Raw genomic sequence first — 25,478 nt, 5'->3', positions numbered from 1 at the left:
TTACTTTTTATATCTTAATTCTTAGAAATTATGCAAGTCATTCAATTGTGCCTATAATGCATTTCCTTTCACGTCCTTAATTTCTTTTCACGTCTCTATCCATATAAATAGAAACTTTAAATCATTAACAGATTCAGTAAAAGATAATGAAATCGTTTTTATGAAATCTCTTGCTTTTTGTCAGTCAATTGTAACTGCATGACCGATATGAGACGAAAACAACTATATAGGGAGGCGATAAAATAGACAGTAACGATTTTTATATCTATTGTCAGGAAGACGAAAAATAATTATTTTGCAGAAATCCGGTTTATGGTTAAAATTCTTAGAAAAAGTGTTTAATGTTCAGAAACTGATGTCATATAAGTAAATTATAAAAATATTAAAAAATAATTTACACATTCTTCTCTCTACATGTCAAATAGGTCTCTTAGTTCTTTCCATCGTAAGTTTACTACCACCGCTTGTCCTCTGACATCAGTTTGCTCTGACGTCAGGGGATGTGTGTTGGTAGCTATGTGAAACTAGTAGTATATATATGTATGATATAGACTGTCAGAGACATAGCAAAATTAAATAACTAGTACAGTATATGGGACAATTTATAAGGAGAGTCTTAGGGTCATGCTATGCATATGTAGGTGGTTCATCACAGAACCCAAAGTAGGTTGTTGTGGACAATGTTGTTATGATTACTTACTGTTTTTTTAATTATCTAACTATAATATTTGAGTTACTTATATTTGGGAGTATAATTCATGACTTCCTAAAATAAGCAAAGTCAGAATATTTATTAGCTGTACTTTAGAGGGTTCTATGTAGCATAATTTCATAAATAAAACGTTGTTTTTTCTGAGATAGAGCCTGTCGATTTTTCTACACAGATACGATCTGTTTGTCATTTTCATTTACTCATATACAGATCTAAATATTTTTTCAAAATTTAATCAGAGTTTATTCGATCAAGTGGGTTATCAATAGAAATCAAAATTAAACTGAAACTATATTCGTTTTAAAATGTCCTGTGCGTTATAGGCTTCTCTCACCGGTTCAAAGCTCAACTTTCATATATTGCTTCGAATTTTTAGATTTTTTTTTAGGAAATACGATAATTATAAATAAAAAGAATATTTTAATAATACTGAACGAAACTATCAAAGCTAAAAATAAGTAAAAATTTTTGTTGATTTTTAAAATTTTATACTAAAGTTTTATTAATAATAAAAATTAAAACAGTTGTTCCTTTCTTAATTAAAAACATATTTTGTTATATTCTTACTATAGTTTTATCATAAATATATATAAAAATATAATTTTGTTAGTGTATGTCCTAAAACAATAAGCCTAACTAAAACTAATATAAATACTAGCAAAATAAACTGTTTATATAAGTGTAAGAAGGAAAAATAATTTTGAAAATATTTAAAATAAATAAAAATATAAATAAACGTAATCAAAAAAAAACAAAATTTTTATTTTTTAAAAGATTTTGTGAACTTTAATGGTATTATGTTTTATAATAACAACAATTTAATTCCACCAAGCGAAAATTTCACTTACGAAGAAATATTACTCAGTGTGTCCCTTTTCTAATTCCACACTTTCTGCATCATTGAAAGAGAAAACTATGTTCATTTTGGCAGTCAAGAAAGGTGCTGAATTGAGGAGCAAGGGAGCTTTGAAAGACTTTAGTAATGACATGACCATGACTATACTAAATGGTAAACCAAAGTATAGTGGAGGCAGCACTTTATCTGAAATCTGCCTATCATCAAATCCTGTATCTCCCATTGGAGCATTGAACCTCAAAAATAGGGCCTGCCTATATACCAAAGTAAATACCAAGATTACTAAGCGTATAAAGTCAGTCCGAGATTCGATGGACTTCAAAAAAAAGAAAAATACCAAACGTGAAACGATAGTGGTTTCTTGAGCAAACTTAATTGGTTCGGGTTTTAGTAAACGAAAATATATTTTGAGTAACATTTTTACCCAGACTATATATCAATAAAGCTTAGATTTTGATATATATTTGTGGGCTATAAAACCTTTAATGTAAATATTACTTATAATTGTTGGTAGCATGTGTGGTTTTTGTTATTGCAATCAATAAAAAAGTATGCAACTCCGAACCTCTATTTCTTGAGATATATATACGAGAGGTAAAAAAAATTCGTTGTTAAATCAGGGCGCCAAGGAATTGATTATTGATTTGATTTTAGAAAATTGTTTAATCAAAATAACTTCCTTTCGTGATAACATAACGTTCGAAATATTTCACTACATTTTCAAAACATTTTCTGAGCTCACTGATCAAAACATCCTTTAGTATGTTCGTTAAAACCGTTAATGATGACCGGAATGTCATCAAATCAAATTCCTTTCAAGCATCAATTTCAGAGAAGTATAATTTCTGACACAGTTCGGGTGAAATCATTATGACCATTATGTACTGCAGAAAGTCGTAAACCGTGCCATGTATGTTATACTTATACATAATGACTAGGAAACATACTTAGTAGGCGATGCTTTTGTAAAATGTAAAATATGTAAAGTTTTTATTTAAATTTATTTTACGTTTATTTTCATAACATATGTATAATTTTATATCCGTCTTCCAAATTAAGTCTCCGTCTCTCATTCTAATGACAATCTGAAGTAATTCCTCATGTCCAGTCTGAGTCTATGTTTCATTTTAGGATTCACTTTTCCATAGAATGAACGTGTGAAGTTTTGTTTTTCGTTTGAGTTCATCACAGCACGTGCAACTGAATAAACATGTCGGGTGTGTCGCAGTATTTCAAGGAGTTGTATGGCTTCGATTGTCGCAGCAGTGAGGCTAGTACCATACGCAAAAAGTATCCAAACCGTGTTCCGGTCATTATGGAGAAGGAGCCTGAGTGCAGTGCTGGCGATCTAGCAAAGGTCAAATATCTTGTACCAAAAAAATTAACAGTTGAACAACTGAGATTCGTCATACGTCACCATCTCCACATGGAAAACAACGATGCATTATATTTGACTGTAAACGACATTGTACCGAGCCCGGAAGTTTCGATGGAGGAGCTTTATCAAGAGTATCGCGAGCGCGATTATTTCCTATACTTGACATACTCTAACAAAAATAAGACCAAAGGAAAAGAATATGCAACAGGATCTGCTGCTTCATTCAACCAAATGACCGAAGAAGCTGAAACACAGAAGAGCAAGTCAGAGTAATTGTATACCACAAATATGCAGTACACACCAAAGTCCGGTAATCCTTGAGAGAAAATAAATATAATATACAATAAAATCTATTTTTGTTTCAACAAATCCATAACACACCAGACTTCATTATTTTATTTTGATTTTTTCTAATTAATTTGGAAAAATTGGTGAAACTAATTGCATAAGAAGTTCATTATATCAACAATTTCTTCAATATTCATTAAAGGGAACATTCAGTCTAAAAGTTAGGTCCACAAAATAGTCAGTGTTCCGTTATAAAGCCTATAACATTCGATAACAGACACAAACTCTATTTGATTGATTTTGAATAAATTTATTTTTTTGGTATTAAGTTTTGCCAACAGTAGCCTAAACGTTAGACAGTTGCATTCATTTGAACAGAACGAATATAGGCGATATAGCACCGGTAAATATTCCGATACCCCCCCCCGTTTCTGTTTATACTTTATTGTCATTAAGTACCTTATCTGGCTAGTTCATCCGTACCGAAATTTTTGTCAATACCGTAATAAACAGAACCCATATTAGGCGTACTCTACAAACGCTGCTGATATCATTTAAAGCTGGCAAGCAACTCTCAGCAACTTTCGATGGGAATATTACCGTGTAATAATTATGATTTTACGGCATAAAAAACGTAATATTCCAAGTAAAGATCGTAATGTCGGTATTTGTTCATGTATCGTAATATAACGTAAATATTAAGGTCATTGGTAAATCGTATTCATATTAGCGGTATTTAAGATTTTGCGCGAAAAATTGGGAAGAGTGCAAAGTAGTATAGCATATTGGAACTAGTATAGCATTCTCTAAATCATTAACAATTAAATTGATTTAAATTAAAATAATAAAAGTTATAATATATTGAATGAAGTTATATAAAATTAAATTAGTGTTTAGTGAAGAAACAAATAGAAATCAAAAAAAAGCTTAAAAAAAATCAAGAAAGTCTAGTCTAACATCCAGACACGATCCGGAGTGCTCACTGCTTAGAGTAACCAACTGTGGTGTTTTAATTACTTTTGCTAAGCATACTTCAGGGCTTATTTCACTTAAATAAGTTAGGCCTATTCGACACTGATGTCTGAACTTCTGAGTGCATTCGTAATAAATGTTTAGATAATGCCTTTGTCTGTGAAGAGCCTTCAGATAACATGCCTCCTGATAACGTTTGCTATGAAACAATAAACCACAAACTCTGCTAAGATTTACAGAAAACCTAAATACACAAGCCTATGTACGATAGATCTTTTTCGATCGCAGTGCTTTGTTTTCTTTGATAATATCACTGCTTTCCAAGTTCCTTCCGCATAGTAGTGGTGATTGTGAAGTGATGTGCCATTACTTACACCAAATTCCTGTCATATTAACTTCCTCGAATATCAAAATTCACAACAAATACAAAGAACGACTACTGATTTTATACTTAACTTTTCTTATCATTTTTGAATGAAATCACACTCTCATAATAATTTGAAAAAATTATTTGTTTTTGTGGAATTTGAAAATATCATTTCATATTTATTTTGTATAGAGTTAGTTACGAATTTGAGATCGCTAAATATATTTTTATAAAGTTCATTTTTCTTTCAAGAAAAAGTTATTCTACGAGGTGCGAATATGCAAAGCGAGGAGAAACGTTTTTTGAACTTTTTGGAAACATTCCAGGGCTGCAATTCGCATTTAACAGCAGTTCAGGCTGCTAGAATTGGCAGAGCCGCGTGGGACTCTCTGACGGCCGAAGAAAAATCGATTTACCAACCAGTAAGACCGGTAAGACCGGGAAGACCAACCGCGAAGAGTCCCGAGAACGTTGTTCCGGATTGTGGCCCTAGTGCAAAGAAGAAGAAAAATAAATGTCTCACGAAGAAGAAGAAGCCTGTATGTAAGTCAAAGCTGAGCCCTAAGCCAAAAACAAAGCGCAAGGCCGGCAAGAAGCGGAAAAAACGCTTATGCCATTAATATCAACTTTTTTAGACTGGACATCAAAGTAAATATATTTCAAATAAATTTCCTATTTTGACAGCTATGCTTACTAACCTTTATTTACAGATTATACTATTGTGTAAGGTGGAAACTTGAATCCAGTCTGTAGAACCAGTAACAATTTCCACATCTCGTGCTATTCCTAAATAATTCTTAACGTAATTATTCAGAAATATTCATAAAGCAAAAAATTTGATTTCTTACAACAATTATTTCGCAGTTGGTTAAGGTCACAACTCTTGAAACTCCATATAATCCTTGCTCCACTCAAATCCTTTTTATTCCAATTCCTTAAATAAAATAAGAAGAAGCGATCCAAAATACGTATATGTACCCAGGTAAGGAAAAAGCTCCATTTATTTTAACAAAACAGTTTATTAACAGTTTATTTTAATTAAACATGGATTTTTAATAAGGTTTGAATACATTTTTACGTTAATGGATCGAACCATAATTAAATGTGTGGATCTGTGGTTATATTATCGGTTTTAGTCCTATGTAAAAATTATTACTGTACGAAGCCACTATTTGGAAACGAAATTGTCTATAAGTAAGAATCTATCAAAGGCAATGGAAAATGATAAATTATTTAGTAGTATAAATATTTGTTTGTAAATAGAAATAAAGATTTTCCTTAACAAACATTTTGGGTTTTATTGTGGATTCTAGCGAAATAAATTTTTAGTTCAGATATTTTATCTCACTGGAAGTTATTTATGTTTATTATGCGTTTACAGAGCTATAGAGCTACAGAGCTTATAGTTTTGTGTTTTTAATGTTAATTAGCTTAAGTTATTTAAGTTGTTATTGAAATTTTAGAATCCTCTCAGGATAAAGTTTAGGCGCCTCGATTTGAACACCAAAAACCGTATTGTATTATAATACGGTCTTCGCGTTTATTTACGTTCTTTGCTTACAGTTTGATGTTATTGGAATGAAATTGGCAGTAAGCTCAATAAAGCTCGAAGTGTTAATATAAGCTCCACTTTTCCAATGCTTTCAAAAGCACAGCCGACTTAGACAAAATCCCAAATAAAGTGACCATCCAAAAAACTTGCAAAACTTATAATGGCTTAAAACGTGATAAGAAGTGTTTCATATATTATTTATATAAATAAATTATAATGAATACAATTATAAGATATGAAACATTATATCAATCATTATTTTTGGTATAACAATTCAGATCAAATTAATGTTAAACCGAATTTGATTTCTCCAATGTCGTATAACGATAACAGATTTTTGTGACAACCAGCATTTTGATCATTTTTGTCCAGTAAGTTATATGTATTTCGCTGTAGCTTGGTTCTTAAGATATCCATTCAAAGATACATATTGTAGACTATGTAATTTCAGTACCATTACAAGTGCTCAGAATGAAACAAGCGTTGGAGTTCTAGATAATTCTGCTGCATAGCAAAAACGTCTTTCTATTTTCATTTCAGTATTAACGTTTAATGACAGGCAAACGTTATTTAAGAACTTTGATAACTACAACTAACTAAACTTTAATTTAGTAAATATGCCATCAAATGGCGACTGTTAGTTATCATTTATTACTGTTAGATGTATTATTTACTGATTCGAGATATATATCTTATGGGAATTGTTTATAAATTGTAAATGAAAAGTTTATTTAGATGTTATATTTATTTCATTCATTCATTAATGAATTCATTAACTAAAATAAAAGAACTACAATAAAAGTAGTGATGAATGAATGAAACAATAAATTTTAGTAAAATTGGTTGCTTTGAACAACGTTCACCACTACGCAATATGCCGAACTTGGGTTGATTCTGAGATATACTTGTATATATGTTATATTTAAATGTTCCATATTATATTCGTATTTTATGAGTCCAAATTTATTTTCTTTGATTTATATTTTTTTTGAAGTTCTTATTAATGGTTGTTCATAATGTGTACTGATTTGGCACCACTATTTCAGTGACAGATAATATCCAAGGTATCATGTATTTAGCTGAGATTTGAATTTTAATAAATGAATTATTTCAAAAGTATTTAACTTGTTGATAATAATATAACTTTTGAAATCTATACTGACACATTCGGTTTACCCGATGAAAGTCCTGAAAGAAATAAATACTTTAACCACTAAAACTGATATGAATATTATAGTTCCATATTTAAACTTATTTATAACAAATGAGTAATTTCATATATAAATAATTTTATTATGTTTAAATAATCGAAATTAATTAACTTCATATCGAACGGGCGAATCGTAGAATAACATTAGTATGACTTTCTTTCTATGAAGCCTTTGTATCTTTAGATAATGCCTTTGTCTGTGAAGAGCCTTCAGATAACATGCCTCCTGATAACGTTTGCTATGAAACAATAAACCACAAACTCTGCTAAGATTTACAGAAAACCTAAATACACAAGCCTATGTACGATAGATCTTTTTCGATCGCAGTGCTTTGTTTTCTTTGATAATATCACTGCTTTCCAAGTTCCTTCCGCATAGTAGTGGTGATTGTGAAGTGATATGCCTTACTGGATAAACAGACCCGTTATAAATAGTAAATTTATGCCATTACTTACACCAAATTCCTCTCATATTAACTTCCTCGAATATCAAAATTCACAACAAATATAAAGAACGACTACTGATTTTATACTTAACTTTTCTTATCATTTTTGAATGAAATCACATTCTCATAATAATTTGAAAAAATTATTTGTTTTTGTGGAATTTGAAAATATCATTTCATATTTATTTTGTATAGAGTTAGTTACGAATTTGAGATCGCTAAATATATTTTTATAAAGTTCATTTTTCTTTCAAGAAAAAGTTATTCTACGAGGTGCGAATATGCAAAGCGAGGAGAAACGTTTTTTGAACTTTTTGGAAACATTCCAGGGCTGCAATTCGCATTTAACAGCAGTTCAGGCTGCTAGAATTGGCAGAGCCGCGTGGAACTCTCTGACGGCCGAAGAAAAATCGATTTACCAACCGATAAGACCGGTTAGACCGGTAAGACCAACCGCGAAGAGTCCCGAGAACGTTGTTCCGGATTGTGGCCCTAGTGCAAAGAAGAAGAAAAATAAATGTCTCACGAAGAAGAAGCCTGTATGTAAGTCAAAGCTAAGTCCTAAGCCAAAAACAAAGCGCAAGGCCGGCAAGAAGCGGAAAAAACGCTTATGCCATTAATATCAACTTTTTTAGACTGGACATCAAAGTAAATATATTTCAAATAAATTTCCTATTTTGACAGCTATGCTTACTAACCTTTATTTACAGATTATACTATTGTGTAAGGTGGAAACTTGAATCCAGTCTGTAGAACCAGTAACAATTTCCACATCTCGTGCTATTCCTAAATAATTCTTAACGTAATTATTCAGAAATATTCATAAAGCAAAAAATTTGATTTCTTACAACAATTATTTCGCAGTTGGTTAAGGTCACAACTCTTGAAACTCCATATAATCCTTGCTCCACTCAAATCCTTTTTATTCCAATTCCTTAAATAAAATAAGAAGAAGCGATCCAAAATACGTATATGTACCCAGGTAAGGAAAAAGCTCCATTTATTTTAACAAAACAGTTTATTAACAGTTTATTTTAATTAAACATGGATTTTTAATAAGGTTTGAATACATTTTTACGTTAATGGATCGAACCATAATTAAATGTGTGGATCTGTGGTTATATTATCGGTTTTAGTCCTATGTAAAAATTATTACTGTACGAAGCCACTATTTGGAAACGAAATTGTCTATAAGTAAGAATCTATCAAAGGCAATGGAAAATGATAAATTATTTAGTAGTATAAATATTTGTTTGTAAATAGAAATAAAGATTTTCCTTAACAAACATTTTGGGTTTTATTGTGGATTCTAGCGAAATAAATTTTTAGTTCAGATATTTTATCTCACTGGAAGTTATTTATGTTTATTATGCGTTTACAGAGCTATAGAGCTACAGAGCTTATAGTTTTGTGTTTTTAATGTTAATTAGCTTAAGTTATTTAAGTTGTTATTGAAATTTTAGAATCCTCTCAGGATAAAGTTTAGGCGCTTCGATTTGAACACCAAAGACCGTATTGTATTATAATACGGTCTTCGCGTTTATTTACGTTCTTTGCTTACAGTTTGATGTTATTGGAATGAAATTGGCAGTAAGCTCAATAAAGCTCGAAGTGTTAATATAAGCTCTACTTTTCCAATGCTTTCAAAAGCACAGCCGACTTAGACAAAATCCCAAATAAAGTGACCATCCAAAAAACTTGCAAAACTTATAATGGCTTAAAACGTGATAAGAAGTGTTTCATATATTATTTATATAAATAAATTATAATGAATACAATTATAAGATATGAAACATTATATCAATCATTATTTTTGGTATAACAATTCAGATCAAATTAATGTTAAACCGAATTTGATTTCTCCAATGTCGTATAACGATAACAGATTTTTGTGACAACCAGCATTTTGATCATTTTTGTCCAGTAAGTTATATGTATTTCGCTGTAGCTTGGTTCTTAAGATATCCATTCAAAGATACATATTGTAGACTATGTAATTTCAGTACCATTACAAGTGCTCAGAATGAAACAAGCGTTGGAGTTCTAGATAATTCTGCTGCATAGCAAAAACGTCTTTCTATTTTCATTTCAGTATTAACGTTTAATGACAGGCAAACGTTATTTAAGAACTTTGATAACTACAACTAACTAAACTTTAATTTAGTAAATATGCCATCAAATGGCGACTGTTAGTTATCATTTATTACTGTTAGATGTATTATTTACTGATTCGAGATATATATCTTATGGGAATTGTTTATAAATTGTAAATGAAAAGTTTATTTAGATGTTATATTTATTTCATTCATTCATTAATGAATTCATTAACTAAAATAAAAGAACTACAATAAAAGTAGTGATGAATGAATGAAACAATAAATTTTAGTAAAATTGGTTGCTTTGAACAACGTTCACCACTACGCAATATGCCGAACTTGGGTTGATTCTGAGATATACTTGTATATATGTTATATTTAAATGTTCCATATTATATTCGTATTTTATGAGTCCAAATTTATTTTCTTTGATTTATATTTTTTTTGAAGTTCTTATTAATGGTTGTTCATAATGTGTACTGATTTGGCACCACTATTTCAGTGACAGATAATATCCAAGGTATCATGTATTTAGCTGAGATTTGAATTTTAATAAATGAATTATTTCAAAAGTATTTAACTTGTTGATAATAATATAACTTTTGAAATCTATACTGACACATTCGGTTTACCCGATGAAAGTCCTGAAAGAAATAAATACTTTAACCACTAAAACTGATATGAATATTATAGTTCCATATTTAAACTTATTTATAACAAATGAGTAATTTCATATATAAATAATTTTATTATGTTTAAATAATCGAAATTAATTAACTTCATATCGAACGGGCGAATCGTAGAATAACATTAGTATGACTTTCTTTCTATGAAGCCTTTGTATCTTTAGATAATGCCTTTGTCTGTGAAGAGCCTTCAGATAACATGCCTCCTGATAACGTTTGCTATGAAACAATAAACCACAAACTCTGCTAAGATTTACAGAAAACCTAAATACACAAGCCTATGTACGATAGATCTTTTTCGATCGCAGTGCTTTGTTTTCTTTGATAATATCACTGCTTTCCAAGTTCCTTCCGCATAGTAGTGGTGATTGTGAAGTGATATGCCTTACTGGATAAACAGACCCGTTATAAATAGTAAATTTATGCCATTACTTACACCAAATTCCTCTCATATTAACTTCCTCGAATATCAAAATTCACAACAAATATAAAGAACGACTACTGATTTTATACTTAACTTTTCTTATCATTTTTGAATGAAATCACATTCTCATAATAATTTGAAAAAATTATTTGTTTTTGTGGAATTTGAAAATATCATTTCATATTTATTTTGTATAGAGTTAGTTACGAATTTGAGATCGCTAAATATATTTTTATAAAGTTCATTTTTCTTTCAAGAAAAAGTTATTCTACGAGGTGCGAATATGCAAAGCGAGGAGAAACGTTTTTTGAACTTTTTGGAAACATTCCAGGGCTGCAATTCGCATTTAACAGCAGTTCAGGCTGCTAGAATTGGCAGAGCCGCGTGGAACTCTCTGACGGCCGAAGAAAAATCGATTTACCAACCGATAAGACCGGTTAGACCGGTAAGACCAACCGCGAAGAGTCCCGAGAACGTTGTTCCGGATTGTGGCCCTAGTGCAAAGAAGAAGAAAAATAAATGTCTCACGAAGAAGAAGCCTGTATGTAAGTCAAAGCTAAGTCCTAAGCCAAAAACAAAGCGCAAGGCCGGCAAGAAGCGGAAAAAACGCTTATGCCATTAATATCAACTTTTTTAGACTGGACATCAAAGTAAATATATTTCAAATAAATTTCCTATTTTGACAGCTATGCTTACTAACCTTTATTTACAGATTATACTATTGTGTAAGGTGGAAACTTGAATCCAGTCTGTAGAACCAGTAACAATTTCCACATCTCGTGCTATTCCTAAATAATTCTTAACGTAATTATTCAGAAATATTCATAAAGCAAAAAATTTGATTTCTTACAACAATTATTTCGCAGATGGTTAAGGTCACAACTCTTGAAACTCCATATAATCCTTGCTCCACTCAAATCCTTTTTATTCCAATTCCTTAAATAAAATAAGAAGAAGCGATCCAAAATACGTATATGTACCCAGGTAAGGAAAAAGCTCCATTTATTTTAACAAAACAGTTTATTAACAGTTTATTTTAATTAAACATGGATTTTTAATAAGGTTTGAATACATTTTTACGTTAATGGATCGAACCATAATTAAATGTGTGGATCTGTGGTTATATTATCGGTTTTAGTCCTATGTAAAAATTATTACTGTACGAAGCCACTATTTGGAAACGAAATTGTCTATAAGTAAGAATCTATCAAAGGCAATGGAAAATGATAAATTATTTAGTAGTATAAATATTTGTTTGTAAATAGAAATAAAGATTTTCCTTAACAAACATTTTGGGTTTTATTGTGGATTCTAGCGAAATAAATTTTTAGTTCAGATATTTTATCTCACTGGAAGTTATTTATGTTTATTATGCGTTTACAGAGCTATAGAGCTACAGAGCTTATAGTTTTGTGTTTTTAATGTTAATTAGCTTAAGTTATTTAAGTTGTTATTGAAATTTTAGAATCCTCTCAGGATAAAGTTTAGGCGCCTCGATTTGAACACCAAAGACCGTATTGTAATATAATACGGTCTTCGCGTTTATTTACGTTCTTTGCTTACAGTTTGATGTTATTGGAATGAAATTGGCAGTAAGCTCAATAAAGCTCGAAGTGTTAATATAAGCTCCACTTTTCCAATGCTTTCAAAAGCACAGCCGACTTAGACAAAATCCCAAATAAAGTGACCATCCAAAAAACTTGCAAAACTTATAATGGCTTAAAACGTGATAAGAAGTGTTTCATATATTATTTATATAAATAAATTATAATGAATACAATTATAAGATATGAAACATTATATCAATCATTATTTTTGGTATAACAATTCAGATCAAATTAATGTTAAACCGAATTTGATTTCTCCAATGTCGTATAACGATAACAGATTTTTGTGACAACCAGCATTTTGATCATTTTTGTCCAGTAAGTTATATGTATTTCGCTGTAGCTTGGTTCTTAAGATATCCATTCAAAGATACATATTGTAGACTATGTAATTTCAGTACCATTACAAGTGCTCAGAATGAAACAAGCGTTGGAGTTCTAGATAATTCTGCTGCATAGCAAAAACGTCTTTCTATTTTCATTTCAGTATTAACGTTTAATGACAGGCAAACGTTATTTAAGAACTTTGATAACTACAACTAACTAAACTTTAATTTAGTAAATATGCCATCAAATGGCGACTGTTAGTTATCATTTATTACTGTTAGATGTATTATTTACTGCTTCGAGATATATATCTTATGGGAATTGTTTATAAATTGTAAATGAAAAGTTTATTTAGATGTTATATTTATTTCATTCATTCATTAATGAATTCATTAACTAAAATAAAAGAACTACAATAAAAGTAGTGATGAATGAATGAAACAATAAATTTTAGTAAAATTGGTTGCTTTGAACAACGTTCACCACTACGCAATATGCCGAACTTGGGTTGATTCTGAGATATACTTGTATATATGTTATATTTAAATGTTCCATATTATATTCGTATTTTATGAGTCCAAATTTATTTTCTTTGATTTATATTTTTTTTGAAGTTCTTATTAATGGTTGTTCATAATGTGTACTGATTTGGCACCACTATTTCAGTGACAGATAATATCCAAGGTATCATGTATTTAGCTGAGATTTGAATTTTAATAAATGAATTATTTCAAAAGTATTTAACTTGTTGATAATAATATAACTTTTGAAATCTATACTGACACATTCGGTTTACCCGATGAAAGTCCTGAAAGAAATAAATACTTTAACCACTAAAACTGATATGAATATTATAGTTCCATATTTAAACTTATTTATAACAAATGAGTAATTTCATATATAAATAATTTTATTATGTTTAAATAATCGAAATTAATTAACTTCATATCGAACGGGCGAATCGTAGAATAACATTAGTATGACTTTCTTTCTATTCTTTCTTTCTTTCTTTCTATTACGATCCTAGATTGGGTTCTATACACAAGACTCAAATATGAATTCATGCCTCTATAAAAGAATAGTATTAAAATTTAACAATTAAAATTAACTGTAATTAATAATATAAATATATAATATAACTACAAAAATTCATTAATTCAACTGTTTTACAGCTGGTATAAACATTTACAGCTTCCATAGCTTTCACAGCAAATTAGCAGAACTCTATGTCAGAACAGTTAGGACGTAAAGGTCAATCAATTGAACAAATTAGATCAGTTGACTAATGAACACTGACTCTGAGCTTCAAATTTGGCAGAATAGAGTTCAAGCTATGATACTTGTGGTCTTAAAAAATTATTTACGAATAATTATATATAAAAAAAAGTTTTCTAAAATAGAAAGCGAATACTTTGCCGAAATAAGTAAAAAAATTCTTTTTATTCTTTTATATATTATGATCATAATATATGTATGTAGCAAAATAAATTAAAAATCATACATCGTTGAGGCTAAGTAATGCATAAAAAATATTTGAATCATAACCACTAAGTCACAATTTCTGCTTAAAGTACCACGCCTGAAGCCACGACACCAGAAAGTCTTTCCAGCAGCAACACGATTGATGTCATTGCGTGATGTATTATAAATCCTTTTCTGTCCACCATGTCAACCATGTCGCCCACGTCCACCATCTACATGTTGTTATCTATTTTCTCCGTTAGGGAAGACAAGAGATTTCTCCGAACATTGTGTAACACCAATGTCGGTTATTCAGTTTATGGTTAAATGACGGAATCCTCGTAAAGATCTATAATACACCAAGCCACAACATCAATCACCAGACCAGGGATAACTTCAGTGTGTGTAATACGACAAATTGCGCAAAATCCGGGCAGTTTCGCCATTCCCCATGGTTGGTTGTGGACTACCACCATATCCACGGGGAACAGATTTTGAAGTAATTGCCCTAACTCTGCTGAATCTAGAAATACATTGTGTCGGATATTGAGCACAAACTGGAATGGGTTTAGTAAGTTCTACGTTCTTCTCGTATTGATATTTATTTGGTACACCGCCGGTCAGGACTTCTGTTGCATGCTTCCTGAACAATTTTTTAAACAGAAACATCGAAATTTTTGCAAATGACATTGTTAGAGCTTCAGCTTGTAAAATTTTGTTATGAATGAATGCTAAAAATTATATAAAATATAAAATAAAAAATTATAAAAAAATTTTACGGAAAATGAAAACAAAACTTATTTGATAATATTTTAATTTTTATGAAATATCAAATCAAGTAAATTCAAAAACATATCAACGTCTACTGAGTCGAGTAATTTTTGTTTCTGATCTCAGTACTTGGTTTTTCACTGGTACGAGTATATATTGATAGACACGAGATGGACTATTGTCATTATTTATTAAGATTGTATTTAATTATAGCTAAAATATTTTCGCAATAATTCAAAAATTATTTTTGGTGGTGTATAACAAATCTGATGCCACTTGAAATCTTCAAGTCACAATAATTAATTGCATAGTCCCCCTTCTGATAGTCGGTTTAAAAAAACTAACCTGACCATTATCCTCCTCTCTCTTTTGTATTATGCAGACCTTCTTTAAATGATTCATTTTTCTAAATTTAACTATGGACTGGCTATTTTGGAATACATATAGAGAAGTTGGGGTTTCAATCTATATTAATTGATAAACTTTATTGTCTAAAAGTTGAGATTGACTGAAATTTGTCACAATTAATTTGTGAAACGGGTTAATTGGACAGTTAATCAAAATACAAAAGATTCTTTTTAAAAAATATTTTCAAGGAAATAAATATCCTATATTTCCGATATAAGATTATTATTATTATGGAATTCTGAATACTTATATTTAATGAACAAAAAATATTTTCAAATATAAAAGGAATACAATAAAAAATATAATAATTATAAAGCTTTTTAATATTTTAAAGTTTATCCAGATTTGAAGTTTTGTTTGAATTACAGGCCTAAATTATTACTTGATTAGTTTTCAAAACAATAATACTTATTCACTTATATCAAACATTTTTAATCTTCTGATTTAAGATTTGAAGCTAATACAATAAAAATTTTGAAACTATTTCTGGTACCATTTGTTACTTGTCTTCACTTTCGTTATATATATATTACTATTTCGCCCTGTGACCCAGAGGTCTTCATGTATTTTATGTATGCTCTTCGTTTACATAAATAAACTCTAGTATTAAACTTAATCTATCGAGACCTATTTCTTTATCCTATTTGAAACACACATCAATGTCTATATATCACGGCTTAGAGTAACCGATTGTGCTCTTCTAATCACTTTTGCTAAGCATAAGTCAGGGCTTATTTCACTTAAATAAGTTAGGCCTATCCGACACTGATGTCTGAACTTGTGAGTGCATTCGTTTTAAATGTTTAGATAATGCCTTTGTCTGTGAAGAGCCTCCAGATAACATGCCTCCTGATAACGTTTGCTATGAAACAATAAACCACAAACTCTGCTAAGATTTACAGAAAACCTAAATACACAAGCCTATGTACGATAGATCTTTTTCGATCGCAGTGCTTTGTTTTCTTTGATAATATCACTGCTTTCCAAGTTCCTTCCGCATAGTAGTGGTGATTGTGAAGTGATATGCCTTACTGGATAAACAGACCCGTTATAAATAGTAAATTTATGCCATTACTTACACCAAATTCCTCTCATATTAACTTCCTCGAATATCAAAATTCACAACAAATATAAAGAACGACTACTGATTTTATACTTAACTTTTCTTATCATTTTTGAATGAAATCACATTCTCATAATAATTTGAAAAAATTATTTGTTTTTGTGGAATTTGAAAATATCATTTCATATTTATTTTGTATAGAGTTAGTTACGAATTTGAGATCGCTAAATATATTTTTATAAAGTTCATTTTTCTTTCAAGAAAAAGTTATTCTACGAGGTGCGAATATGCAAAGCGAGGAGAAACGTTTTTTGAACTTTTTGGAAACATTCCAGGGCTGCAATTCGCATTTAACAGCAGTTCAGGCTGCTAGAATTGGCAGAGCCGCGTGGAACTCTCTGACGGCCGAAGAAAAATCGATTTACCAACCGATAAGACCGGTTAGACCGGTAAGACCAACCGCGAAGAGTCCCGAGAACGTTGTTCCGGATTGTGGCCCTAGTGCAAAGAAGAAGAAAAATAAATGTCTCACGAAGAAGAAGCCTGTATGTAAGTCAAAGCTAAGTCCTAAGCCAAAAACAAAGCGCAAGGCCGGCAAGAAGCGGAAAAAACGCTTATGCCATTAATATCAACTTTTTTAGACTGGACATCAAAGTAAATATATTTCAAATAAATTTCCTATTTTGACAGCTATGCTTACTAACCTTTATTTACAGATTATACTATTGTGTAAGGTGGAAACTTGAATCCAGTCTGTAGAACCAGTAACAATTTCCACATCTCGTGCTATTCCTAAATAATTCTTAACGTAATTATTCAGAAATATTCATAAAGCAAAAAATTTGATTTCTTACAACAATTATTTCGCAGTTGGTTAAGGTCACAACTCTTGAAACTCCATATAATCCTTGCTCCACTCAAATCCTTTTTATTCCAATTCCTTAAATAAAATAAGAAGAAGCGATCCAAAATACGTATATGTACCCAGGTAAGGAAAAAGCTCCATTTATTTTAACAAAACAGTTTATTAACAGTTTATTTTAATTAAACATGGATTTTTAATAAGGTTTGAATACATTTTTACGTTAATGGATCGAACCATAATTAAATGTGTGGATCTGTGGTTATATTATCGGTTTTAGTCCTATGTAAAAATTATTACTGTACGAAGCCACTATTTGGAAACGAAATTGTCTATAAGTAAGAATCTATCAAAGGCAATGGAAAATGATAAATTATTTAGTAGTATAAATATTTGTTTGTAAATAGAAATAAAGATTTTCCTTAACAAACATTTTGGGTTTTATTGTGGATTCTAGCGAAATAAATTTTTAGTTCAGATATTTTATCTCACTGGAAGTTATTTATGTTTATTATGCGTTTACAGAGCTATAGAGCTACAGAGCTTATAGTTTTGTGTTTTTAATGTTAATTAGCTTAAGTTATTTAAGTTGTTATTGAAATTTTAGAATCCTCTCAGGATAAAGTTTAGGCGCCTCGATTTGAACACCAAAAACCGTATTGTATTATAATACGGTCTTCGCGTTTATTTACGTTCTTTGCTTACAGTTTGATGTTATTGGAATGAAATTGGCAGTAAGCTCAATAAAGCTCGAAGTGTTAATATAAGCTCCACTTTTCCAATGCTTTCAAAAGCACAGCCGACTTAGACAAAATCCCAAATAAAGTGACCATCCAAAAAACTTGCAAAACTTATAATGGCTTAAAACGTGATAAGAAGTGTTTCATATATTATTTATATAAATAAATTATAATGAATACAATTATAAGATATGAAACATTATATCAATCATTATTTTTGGTATAACAATTCAGATCAAATTAATGTTAAACCGAATTTGATTTCTCCAATGTCGTATAGCGATAACAGATTTTTGTGACAACCAGCATTTTGATCATTTTTGTCCAGTAAGTTATATGTATTTCGCTGTAGCTTGGTTCTTAAGATATCCATTCAAAGATACATATTGTAGACTATGTAATTTCAGTACCATTACAAGTGCTCAGAATGAAACAAGCGTTGGAGTTCTAGATAATTCTGCTGCATAGCAAAAACGTCTTTCTATTTTCATTTCAGTATTAACGATTAATAACAGGCAAACGTTATTTAATAACTTTGATAACTACAACTAACTAAACTTTAATTTAGTAAATATGCCATCAAATGGCGACTGTTATTTATCATTTATTACTGTTAGATATGTTATTATCTGATTCGAGATATATATCTTATGGGAATTGTTTATAAATTGTAAATGAAAAGTTTATTTAGATGTTATATTTATTTCATTCATTCATTAATGAATTCATTAACTAAAATAAAAGAACTACAATAAAAGTAGTGATGAATTAATGAAACAATAAATTTTAGTAAAATTGGTTGCTTTGAACAACGTTCACCACTACGCAATATGCCGAACTTGGGTTGATTCTGAGATATACTTGTATATATGTTATATTTAAATGTTCCATATTATATTCGTATTTTATGAGTCCAAATTTATTTTCTTTGATTTATATTTTTTTTGAAGTTCTTATTAATGGTTGTTCATAATGTGTACTGATTTGGCACCACTATTTCAGTGACAGATAATATCCAAGGTATCATGTATTTAGCTGAGATTTGAATTTCAATAAATGAATTATTTCAAAAGTATTTAACTTGTTGATAATAATATAAGTTTTGAAATCTATACTGACTCATTCGGTTTACCCGATGAAAGTCCTGAAAGAAATAAATACTTTAACCACTAAAACTGATATGAATATTATAGTTCCATATTTAAAATTATTTATAACAAATGAGTAATTTCATATATAAATAATTTTATTATGTTTAAATAATCAAAATTAATTAACTTCATATCGAACGGGCGAATCGTAGAATAACATTAGTATGACTTTCTTTCTATTACGATCCTAGATTGGGTTCTATACACAAGACTCAAATATGAATTCATGCCTCTATAAAAGAATAGTATTAAAATTTAACAATTAAAATTAACTGTAATTAATAATATACATATATAATATAACTACAAAAATTCATTAATTCAACTGTTTTACAGCTGGTATAAACATTTACAGCTTCCATAGCTTTCACAGCAAATTAACAGAACTCTATGTCAGAACAGTTAGGACGTAAAGGTCAATCAATTGAACAAATTAGATCAGTTGACTAATGAACACTGACTCTGAGCTTCAAATTTGGCAGAATAGAGTTCAACCTGTGATACTTGTGGTCTTAAAAAATTATTTACGAATAATTATATATAAAAAAAAGTTTATAAATATTAAATACTTATATTTGTGACCAAAAATTATTATTATAATAATTTGTTACCGGGCTAAGGGCCATGTTATGCAGAGTGTCTCGGGCAGGGCATGAGTACAATTGTTGTTGTTTTCAATGCAAATTTTAAATTTGAGAATGAGAGAAAAAAAAATATGGCCGTTCAAACTCCGGCATGAGAGCCGGCGTATTTGTGCCCCGGCACTAAGGCAAAACAGTGTTGTTTAGTAATAAATTTCAAAATTTGAGCCTTTAAGGAGCAAACTACTACAATTCTAGTACGTTTTGGAGAAAAAATGGCAGTAAGCAACACAGCATTTTTTTTATAAATCGCTAATAAGATAATTATTACACTTTCCGATTTTAAAGAAAGGCGTAAGTACTGTGTACAATTATTATAAGATAATATAATAATAAATTAACATTATTACAGCATCTATGAGTTTTTTCATGCGAGCTATTTTTGGTGGCAAATTAAAAGTGAGCATATCTAAATTTTCTTTTAAATTTAGGCACAACCAAGAAGTAGTAAAAATACAAAATTGGCAATACTGATGTGACACTCTGCATAACATGCATTTTCGGCATAGCCCGAAAGAGCGTAATTTGCCGTGCCCGAGACACTCTGCATAACATGGCCCTAATTGGTCAAATTTTAATATAAATAAAAAGACATTAATTTATTATTTATATTTAAAAATCGTTTATATTTTATTTCCGATATTTCGACTATCTTCGATAGTCATCTTCAGGGAAAACTGCACAAAATATAGGATGTTCACATTTTTATAGCGGATTATAAAGAAAAATCATACAATAAATACAATAATAATGATGATAACAAGAGAAAAAAAACAACAATAAAAATACAAAAGAAAAATTAAAATTATAAAAAAATTTATAAAAAAAAACAAAAAAAGCTTTACAAACATCCTGTGTCATTTGTTTATAATATTCCTGTAAGCCTGAGCACAGTTGTCCGTATCAGTTTTATAATTGAGTCTTATATTATTGGGTCAGGAAGATTAATTAACTATAATTCCAATCATCCTAAACACGTGATTTTAAATACAGCATCCAATTTTATTAGAAGAGTTCTAGTACTGAGTGACAAAATTTTCCATAATGAACAAAAGAACATAGTGCGTGATATTTTAATAAAGAATGACTTCCCCGTAAGGATTATTAATATGATGCTTAATAAGACCTTTAAAAAGCTCCAACCTAACAATAATAATGACAAAAAAATATATAAATCCATTGATTATGTTCCAAAATTGTCAAACCAAATAATGAATTCTAGTATATATGACAAGGAACGTTATAAAATTACTCATAAGGCAACAAACACAATAGCTAAATTATATAGCAATACGAAAACTAAAATTAATAATAAAGACAAATCTAATGTAGTGTACCAGCTGAATTGTAAAGGTGACGGGTACAATGTATGTAACAAAATATATATAGGTACGACTAAAAATAAGCTTAGGACAAGGATGGCTGGACATAAACACAGTTTAAAAAATAAAAGTGGTGCTGAAGCCAATACAGCATTGGCTGTGCATTGTATGGAGCATAAACATGAACCTGATTTTGACAAGGCAAAAATTTTATATGAAGAAAGGAACCATAATAAGAGGTACTTTCTAGAAATGCTCTCAATACTTCAAGTGCCCAAGAATATAAGACTCAATTATAAAACTGATACGGACAACTGTGCTCAGGCTTACAGGAATATTATAAACAAATGACACAGGATGTTTGTAAAGCTTTTTTTGTTTTTTTTATAAATTTTTTTTATAATTTTAATTTTTCTTTTGTATTTTTATTGTTGTTTTTTCTCTTGTTGTCATCATTATTATTGTATTTATTGTATGATTTTTCTTTATAATCCGCTATAAAAATGTGAACATCCTATATTTTGTGCAGTTTTCCCTGAAGATGACTATCGAAGATAGTCGAAATATCGGAAATAAAATATAAACGATTTTTAAATATAAATAATAAATTAATGTCTTTTTATTTATATTAAAATTTGACCAATTAGCCCGGTAACAAATTATTATAATAAAAAAAAGTTTTCTAAAATAGAAAGCGAATACTTTGCCGAAATAAGTAAAAAAATTCTTTTTATTCTTTTATATATTATGATCATAATATATGTATGTAGCAAAATAAATTAAAAATCATACATCGTTAAGGCTAAGAAATGCATAAAAAATATTTGAATCATAACCACTAAGTCACAATTTCTGCTTAAAGTACCACGCCTGAATCCACGACACCAGAAAGTCTTTCCAGCAGCAACACGATTGATATCATTGCGTGATGTATTATAAATCCTTTTCTGTCCACCATGTCAACCATGTCGCCCACGTCCACCATCTATATCTTGTTATCTATTTTCTCCGTTAGGGAAGACAAGAGAATTTCTCCGAACATTGTATAACACCAATGCCGGTTGTTCAGTTTATGGTTAAATGACGAAATCCTCGTAAAGATCTATAATACACCAAGCCACAACATCAATCACCAGACCAGGGATAACTTCAGTGTGTGTAATACGACAAATTGCGCAAAATCCGGGCAGTTTCGCCATTCCCCATGGTTGGTTGTGGACTACCACCATATCCACGGGGAACAGATTTTGAAGTAATTGCCCTAACTCTGCTGAATCTAGAAATACATTGTGTCGGATATTGAGCACAAACTGGAATGGGTTTAGTAAGTTCTACGTTCTTCTCGTATTGATATTTATTTGGTACACCGCCGGTCAGGACTTCTGTTGCATGCTTCCTGAACAATTTTTTAAACAGAAACATCGAAATTTTTGCAAATGACATTGTTAGAGCTTCAGCTTGTAAAATTTTGTTATGAATGAATGCTAAAAATTATATAAAATATAAAATAAAAAATTATAAAAAAATTTTACGGAAAATGAAAACAAAACTTATTTGATAATATTTTAATTTTTATGAAATATCAAATCAAGTAAATTCAAAAACATATCAACGTCTACTGAGTCGAGTAATTTTTGTTTCTGATCTCAGTACTTGGTTTTTCACTAGTACGAGTATATATTGATAGACACGAGATGGACTATTGTCATTACTTATTAAGAATGCATTTAATTATAGCTAAAATATTTTCGCAATAATTCAAAAATTATTTTTGGTGGTGTATAACAAATCTGATGCCACTTGAAATCTTCAAGTCACAATAATTAATTGCATAGTCCCCCTTCTAATAGTCGGTTTAAAAAAACTAACCTGACCATTATCCTCCTCTCTCTTTTGTATTATGCAGACCTTCTTTAAATGATTCATTTTTCTAAATTTAACTATGGACTGGCTATTTTGGAATACATATAGAGAAGTTGGGGTTTCAATCTATATTAATTGATATACTTTATTGTCTAAAAGTTGAGATTGACTGAAATTTGTCACAATTAATTTTTGAAACGGGTTAATTGGACAGTTAATCAAAATACAAAAGATTCTTTTTAAAAAATATTTTCAAGGAAATAAATATCCTATATTTCCGATATAAGATTATGGAATTCTGAATACTTATATTTAATGAACAAAAAATATTTTCAAATATAAAAGGAATACAATAAAAAATATAATAATTATAAAGCTTTTAATATTTTAAAGTTTATCCAGATTTGAAGTTTTGTTTGAATTACAGGCCTAAATTATTACTTGATTAGTCTTCAAAACAATAATACTTATTCACTTATATCAAACAATTTTAATCTTCTGATTTAAGATTTGAAGCTAATACAATAAAAATTTTGAAACTATTTCTGGTACCATTTGTTACTTGTCTTCACTTTCGTTATATATATATTACTATTTCGCCCTGTGACCCAGAGGTCTTCATGTGTTTTATGTATGCTCTTCGTTTATATAAATAAACTCTAGTATTAAACTTAATCTATCGAGACCTATTTCTTTATCCTATTTGAAACACACATCAATGTCTATATATCACGGCTTAGAGTAACCGATTGTGCTCTTCTAATCACTTTTGCTAAGCATAAGTCAGGGCTTATTTCACTTAAATAAGTTAGGCCTATCCGACACTGATGTCTGAACTTGTGAGTGCATTCGTTTTAAATGTTTAGATAATGCCTTTGTCTGTGAAGAGCCTCCAGATAACATGCCTCCTGATAACGTTTGCTATGAAACAATAAACCACAAACTCTGCTAAGATTTACAGAAAACCTAAATACACAAGCCTATGTACGATAGATCTTTTTCGATCGCAGTGCTTTGTTTTCTTTGATAATATCACTGCTTTCCAAGTTCCTTCCGCATAGTAGTGGTGATTGTGAAGTGATATGCCTTACTGGATAAACAGACCCGTTATAAATAGTAAATTTATGCCATTACTTACACCAAATTCCTCTCATATTAACTTCCTCGAATATCAAAATTCACAACAAATATAAAGAACGACTACTGATTTTATACTTAACTTTTCTTATCATTTTTGAATGAAATCACATTCTCATAATAATTTGAAAAAATTATTTGTTTTTGTGGAATTTGAAAATATCATTTCATATTTATTTTGTATAGAGTTAGTTACGAATTTGAGATCGCTAAATATATTTTTATAAAGTTCATTTTTCTTTCAAGAAAAAGTTATTCTACGAGGTGCGAATATGCAAAGCGAGGAGAAACGTTTTTTGAACTTTTTGGAAACATTCCAGGGCTGCAATTCGCATTTAACAGCAGTTCAGGCTGCTAGAATTGGCAGAGCCGCGTGGAACTCTCTGACGGCCGAAGAAAAATCGATTTACCAACCGATAAGACCGGTTAGACCGGTAAGACCAACCGCGAAGAGTCCCGAGAACGTTGTTCCGGATTGTGGCCCTAGTGCAAAGAAGAAGAAAAATAAATGTCTCACGAAGAAGAAGCCTGTATGTAAGTCAAAGCTAAGTCCTAAGCCAAAAACAAAGCGCAAGGCCGGCAAGAAGCGGAAAAAACGCTTATGCCATTAATATCAACTTTTTTAGACTGGACATCAAAGTAAATATATTTTAAATAAATTTCCTATTTTGACAGCTATGCTTACTAACCTTTATTTACAGATTATACTATAGTGTAAGGTGGAAACTTGAATCCAGTCTGTAGAACCAGTAACACTTTCCACATCTCCACACCTGCTATTCCTAAATAATTCTTAACGTTATTATTCAGAAATATTCATAAAGCAAAAAATTTGATTTCTTACAACAATTATTTCGCAGATGGTTAAGGTCACAACTCTTGAAACTCCATATAATCCTTGCTCCACTCAAATCCTTTTTATTCCAATTCCTTAAATAAAATAAGAAGAAGCGATCCAAAATACGTATATGTACCCAGGTAAGGAAAAAGCTCCATTTATTTTAACAAAACAGTTTATTAACAGTTTATTTTAATTAAACATGGATTTTTAATAAGGTTTGAATACATTTTTACGTTAATGGATCGAACCATAATTAAATGTGTGGATCTGTGGTTATATTATCGGTTTTAGTCCTAT

At 30.0% G+C, this 25,478-nt stretch overlaps 1 protein-coding gene and 4 long non-coding RNA genes across 6 annotated transcripts; all 5 read left to right on the top strand.

Moving 5' to 3' along the window:
• Nucleotides 1–2,598: 2,598 nt before the first annotated feature.
• LOC119661978 (gamma-aminobutyric acid receptor-associated protein-like) lies at nt 2,599–3,311 on the top strand. The gene has a single exon (XM_038071504.1). It carries the CDS (start codon nt 2,779–2,781, stop codon nt 3,217–3,219), a length of 441 nt encoding a protein of 146 aa, XP_037927432.1. The 5' UTR covers nt 2,599–2,778; the 3' UTR covers nt 3,220–3,311.
• A 1,428-nt stretch (nt 3,312–4,739) lies between these two features.
• On the top strand, nt 4,740–5,840 carry LOC119689932. Its single transcript, XR_005253515.1, has 4 exons — nt 4,740–5,221; nt 5,284–5,375; nt 5,438–5,555; nt 5,634–5,840. It is a non-coding gene; the product is annotated as an uncharacterized LOC119689932 (long non-coding RNA).
• Nucleotides 5,841–7,950: 2,110 nt separating this feature from the next.
• On the top strand, nt 7,951–9,048 carry LOC119690028. Its single transcript, XR_005253535.1, has 4 exons — nt 7,951–8,429; nt 8,492–8,583; nt 8,646–8,763; nt 8,842–9,048. It is a non-coding gene; the product is annotated as an uncharacterized LOC119690028 (long non-coding RNA).
• A 2,110-nt stretch (nt 9,049–11,158) lies between these two features.
• LOC119690101 lies at nt 11,159–12,252 on the top strand. The gene is made up of 4 exons (XR_005253546.1): nt 11,159–11,637; nt 11,700–11,791; nt 11,854–11,971; nt 12,050–12,252. It is a non-coding gene; the product is annotated as an uncharacterized LOC119690101 (long non-coding RNA).
• Nucleotides 12,253–16,799: 4,547 nt separating this feature from the next.
• Nucleotides 16,800–25,478, top strand: LOC119687596. Of its 2 annotated transcripts, none has more exons than XR_005253206.1 (4): nt 16,800–17,278; nt 17,341–17,432; nt 25,201–25,318; nt 25,397–25,478. It is a non-coding gene; the product is annotated as an uncharacterized LOC119687596 (long non-coding RNA). The 2 variants fall into 2 exon arrangements; XR_005253207.1 differs by lacking the exons at nt 25,201–25,318; nt 25,397–25,478 and adding exons at nt 17,495–17,612; nt 17,691–17,897.

Source organism: Teleopsis dalmanni, chromosome X, assembly GCF_002237135.1.
Source record: "Teleopsis dalmanni isolate 2A chromosome X, ASM223713v2, whole genome shotgun sequence".
Classification (NCBI taxonomy): Eukaryota; Metazoa; Arthropoda; class Insecta; order Diptera; family Diopsidae; genus Teleopsis; species Teleopsis dalmanni.
The sequence above is the reverse complement of the archived record's forward strand: the minus strand, read 5'-3'. Positions and strand labels throughout refer to the sequence as shown.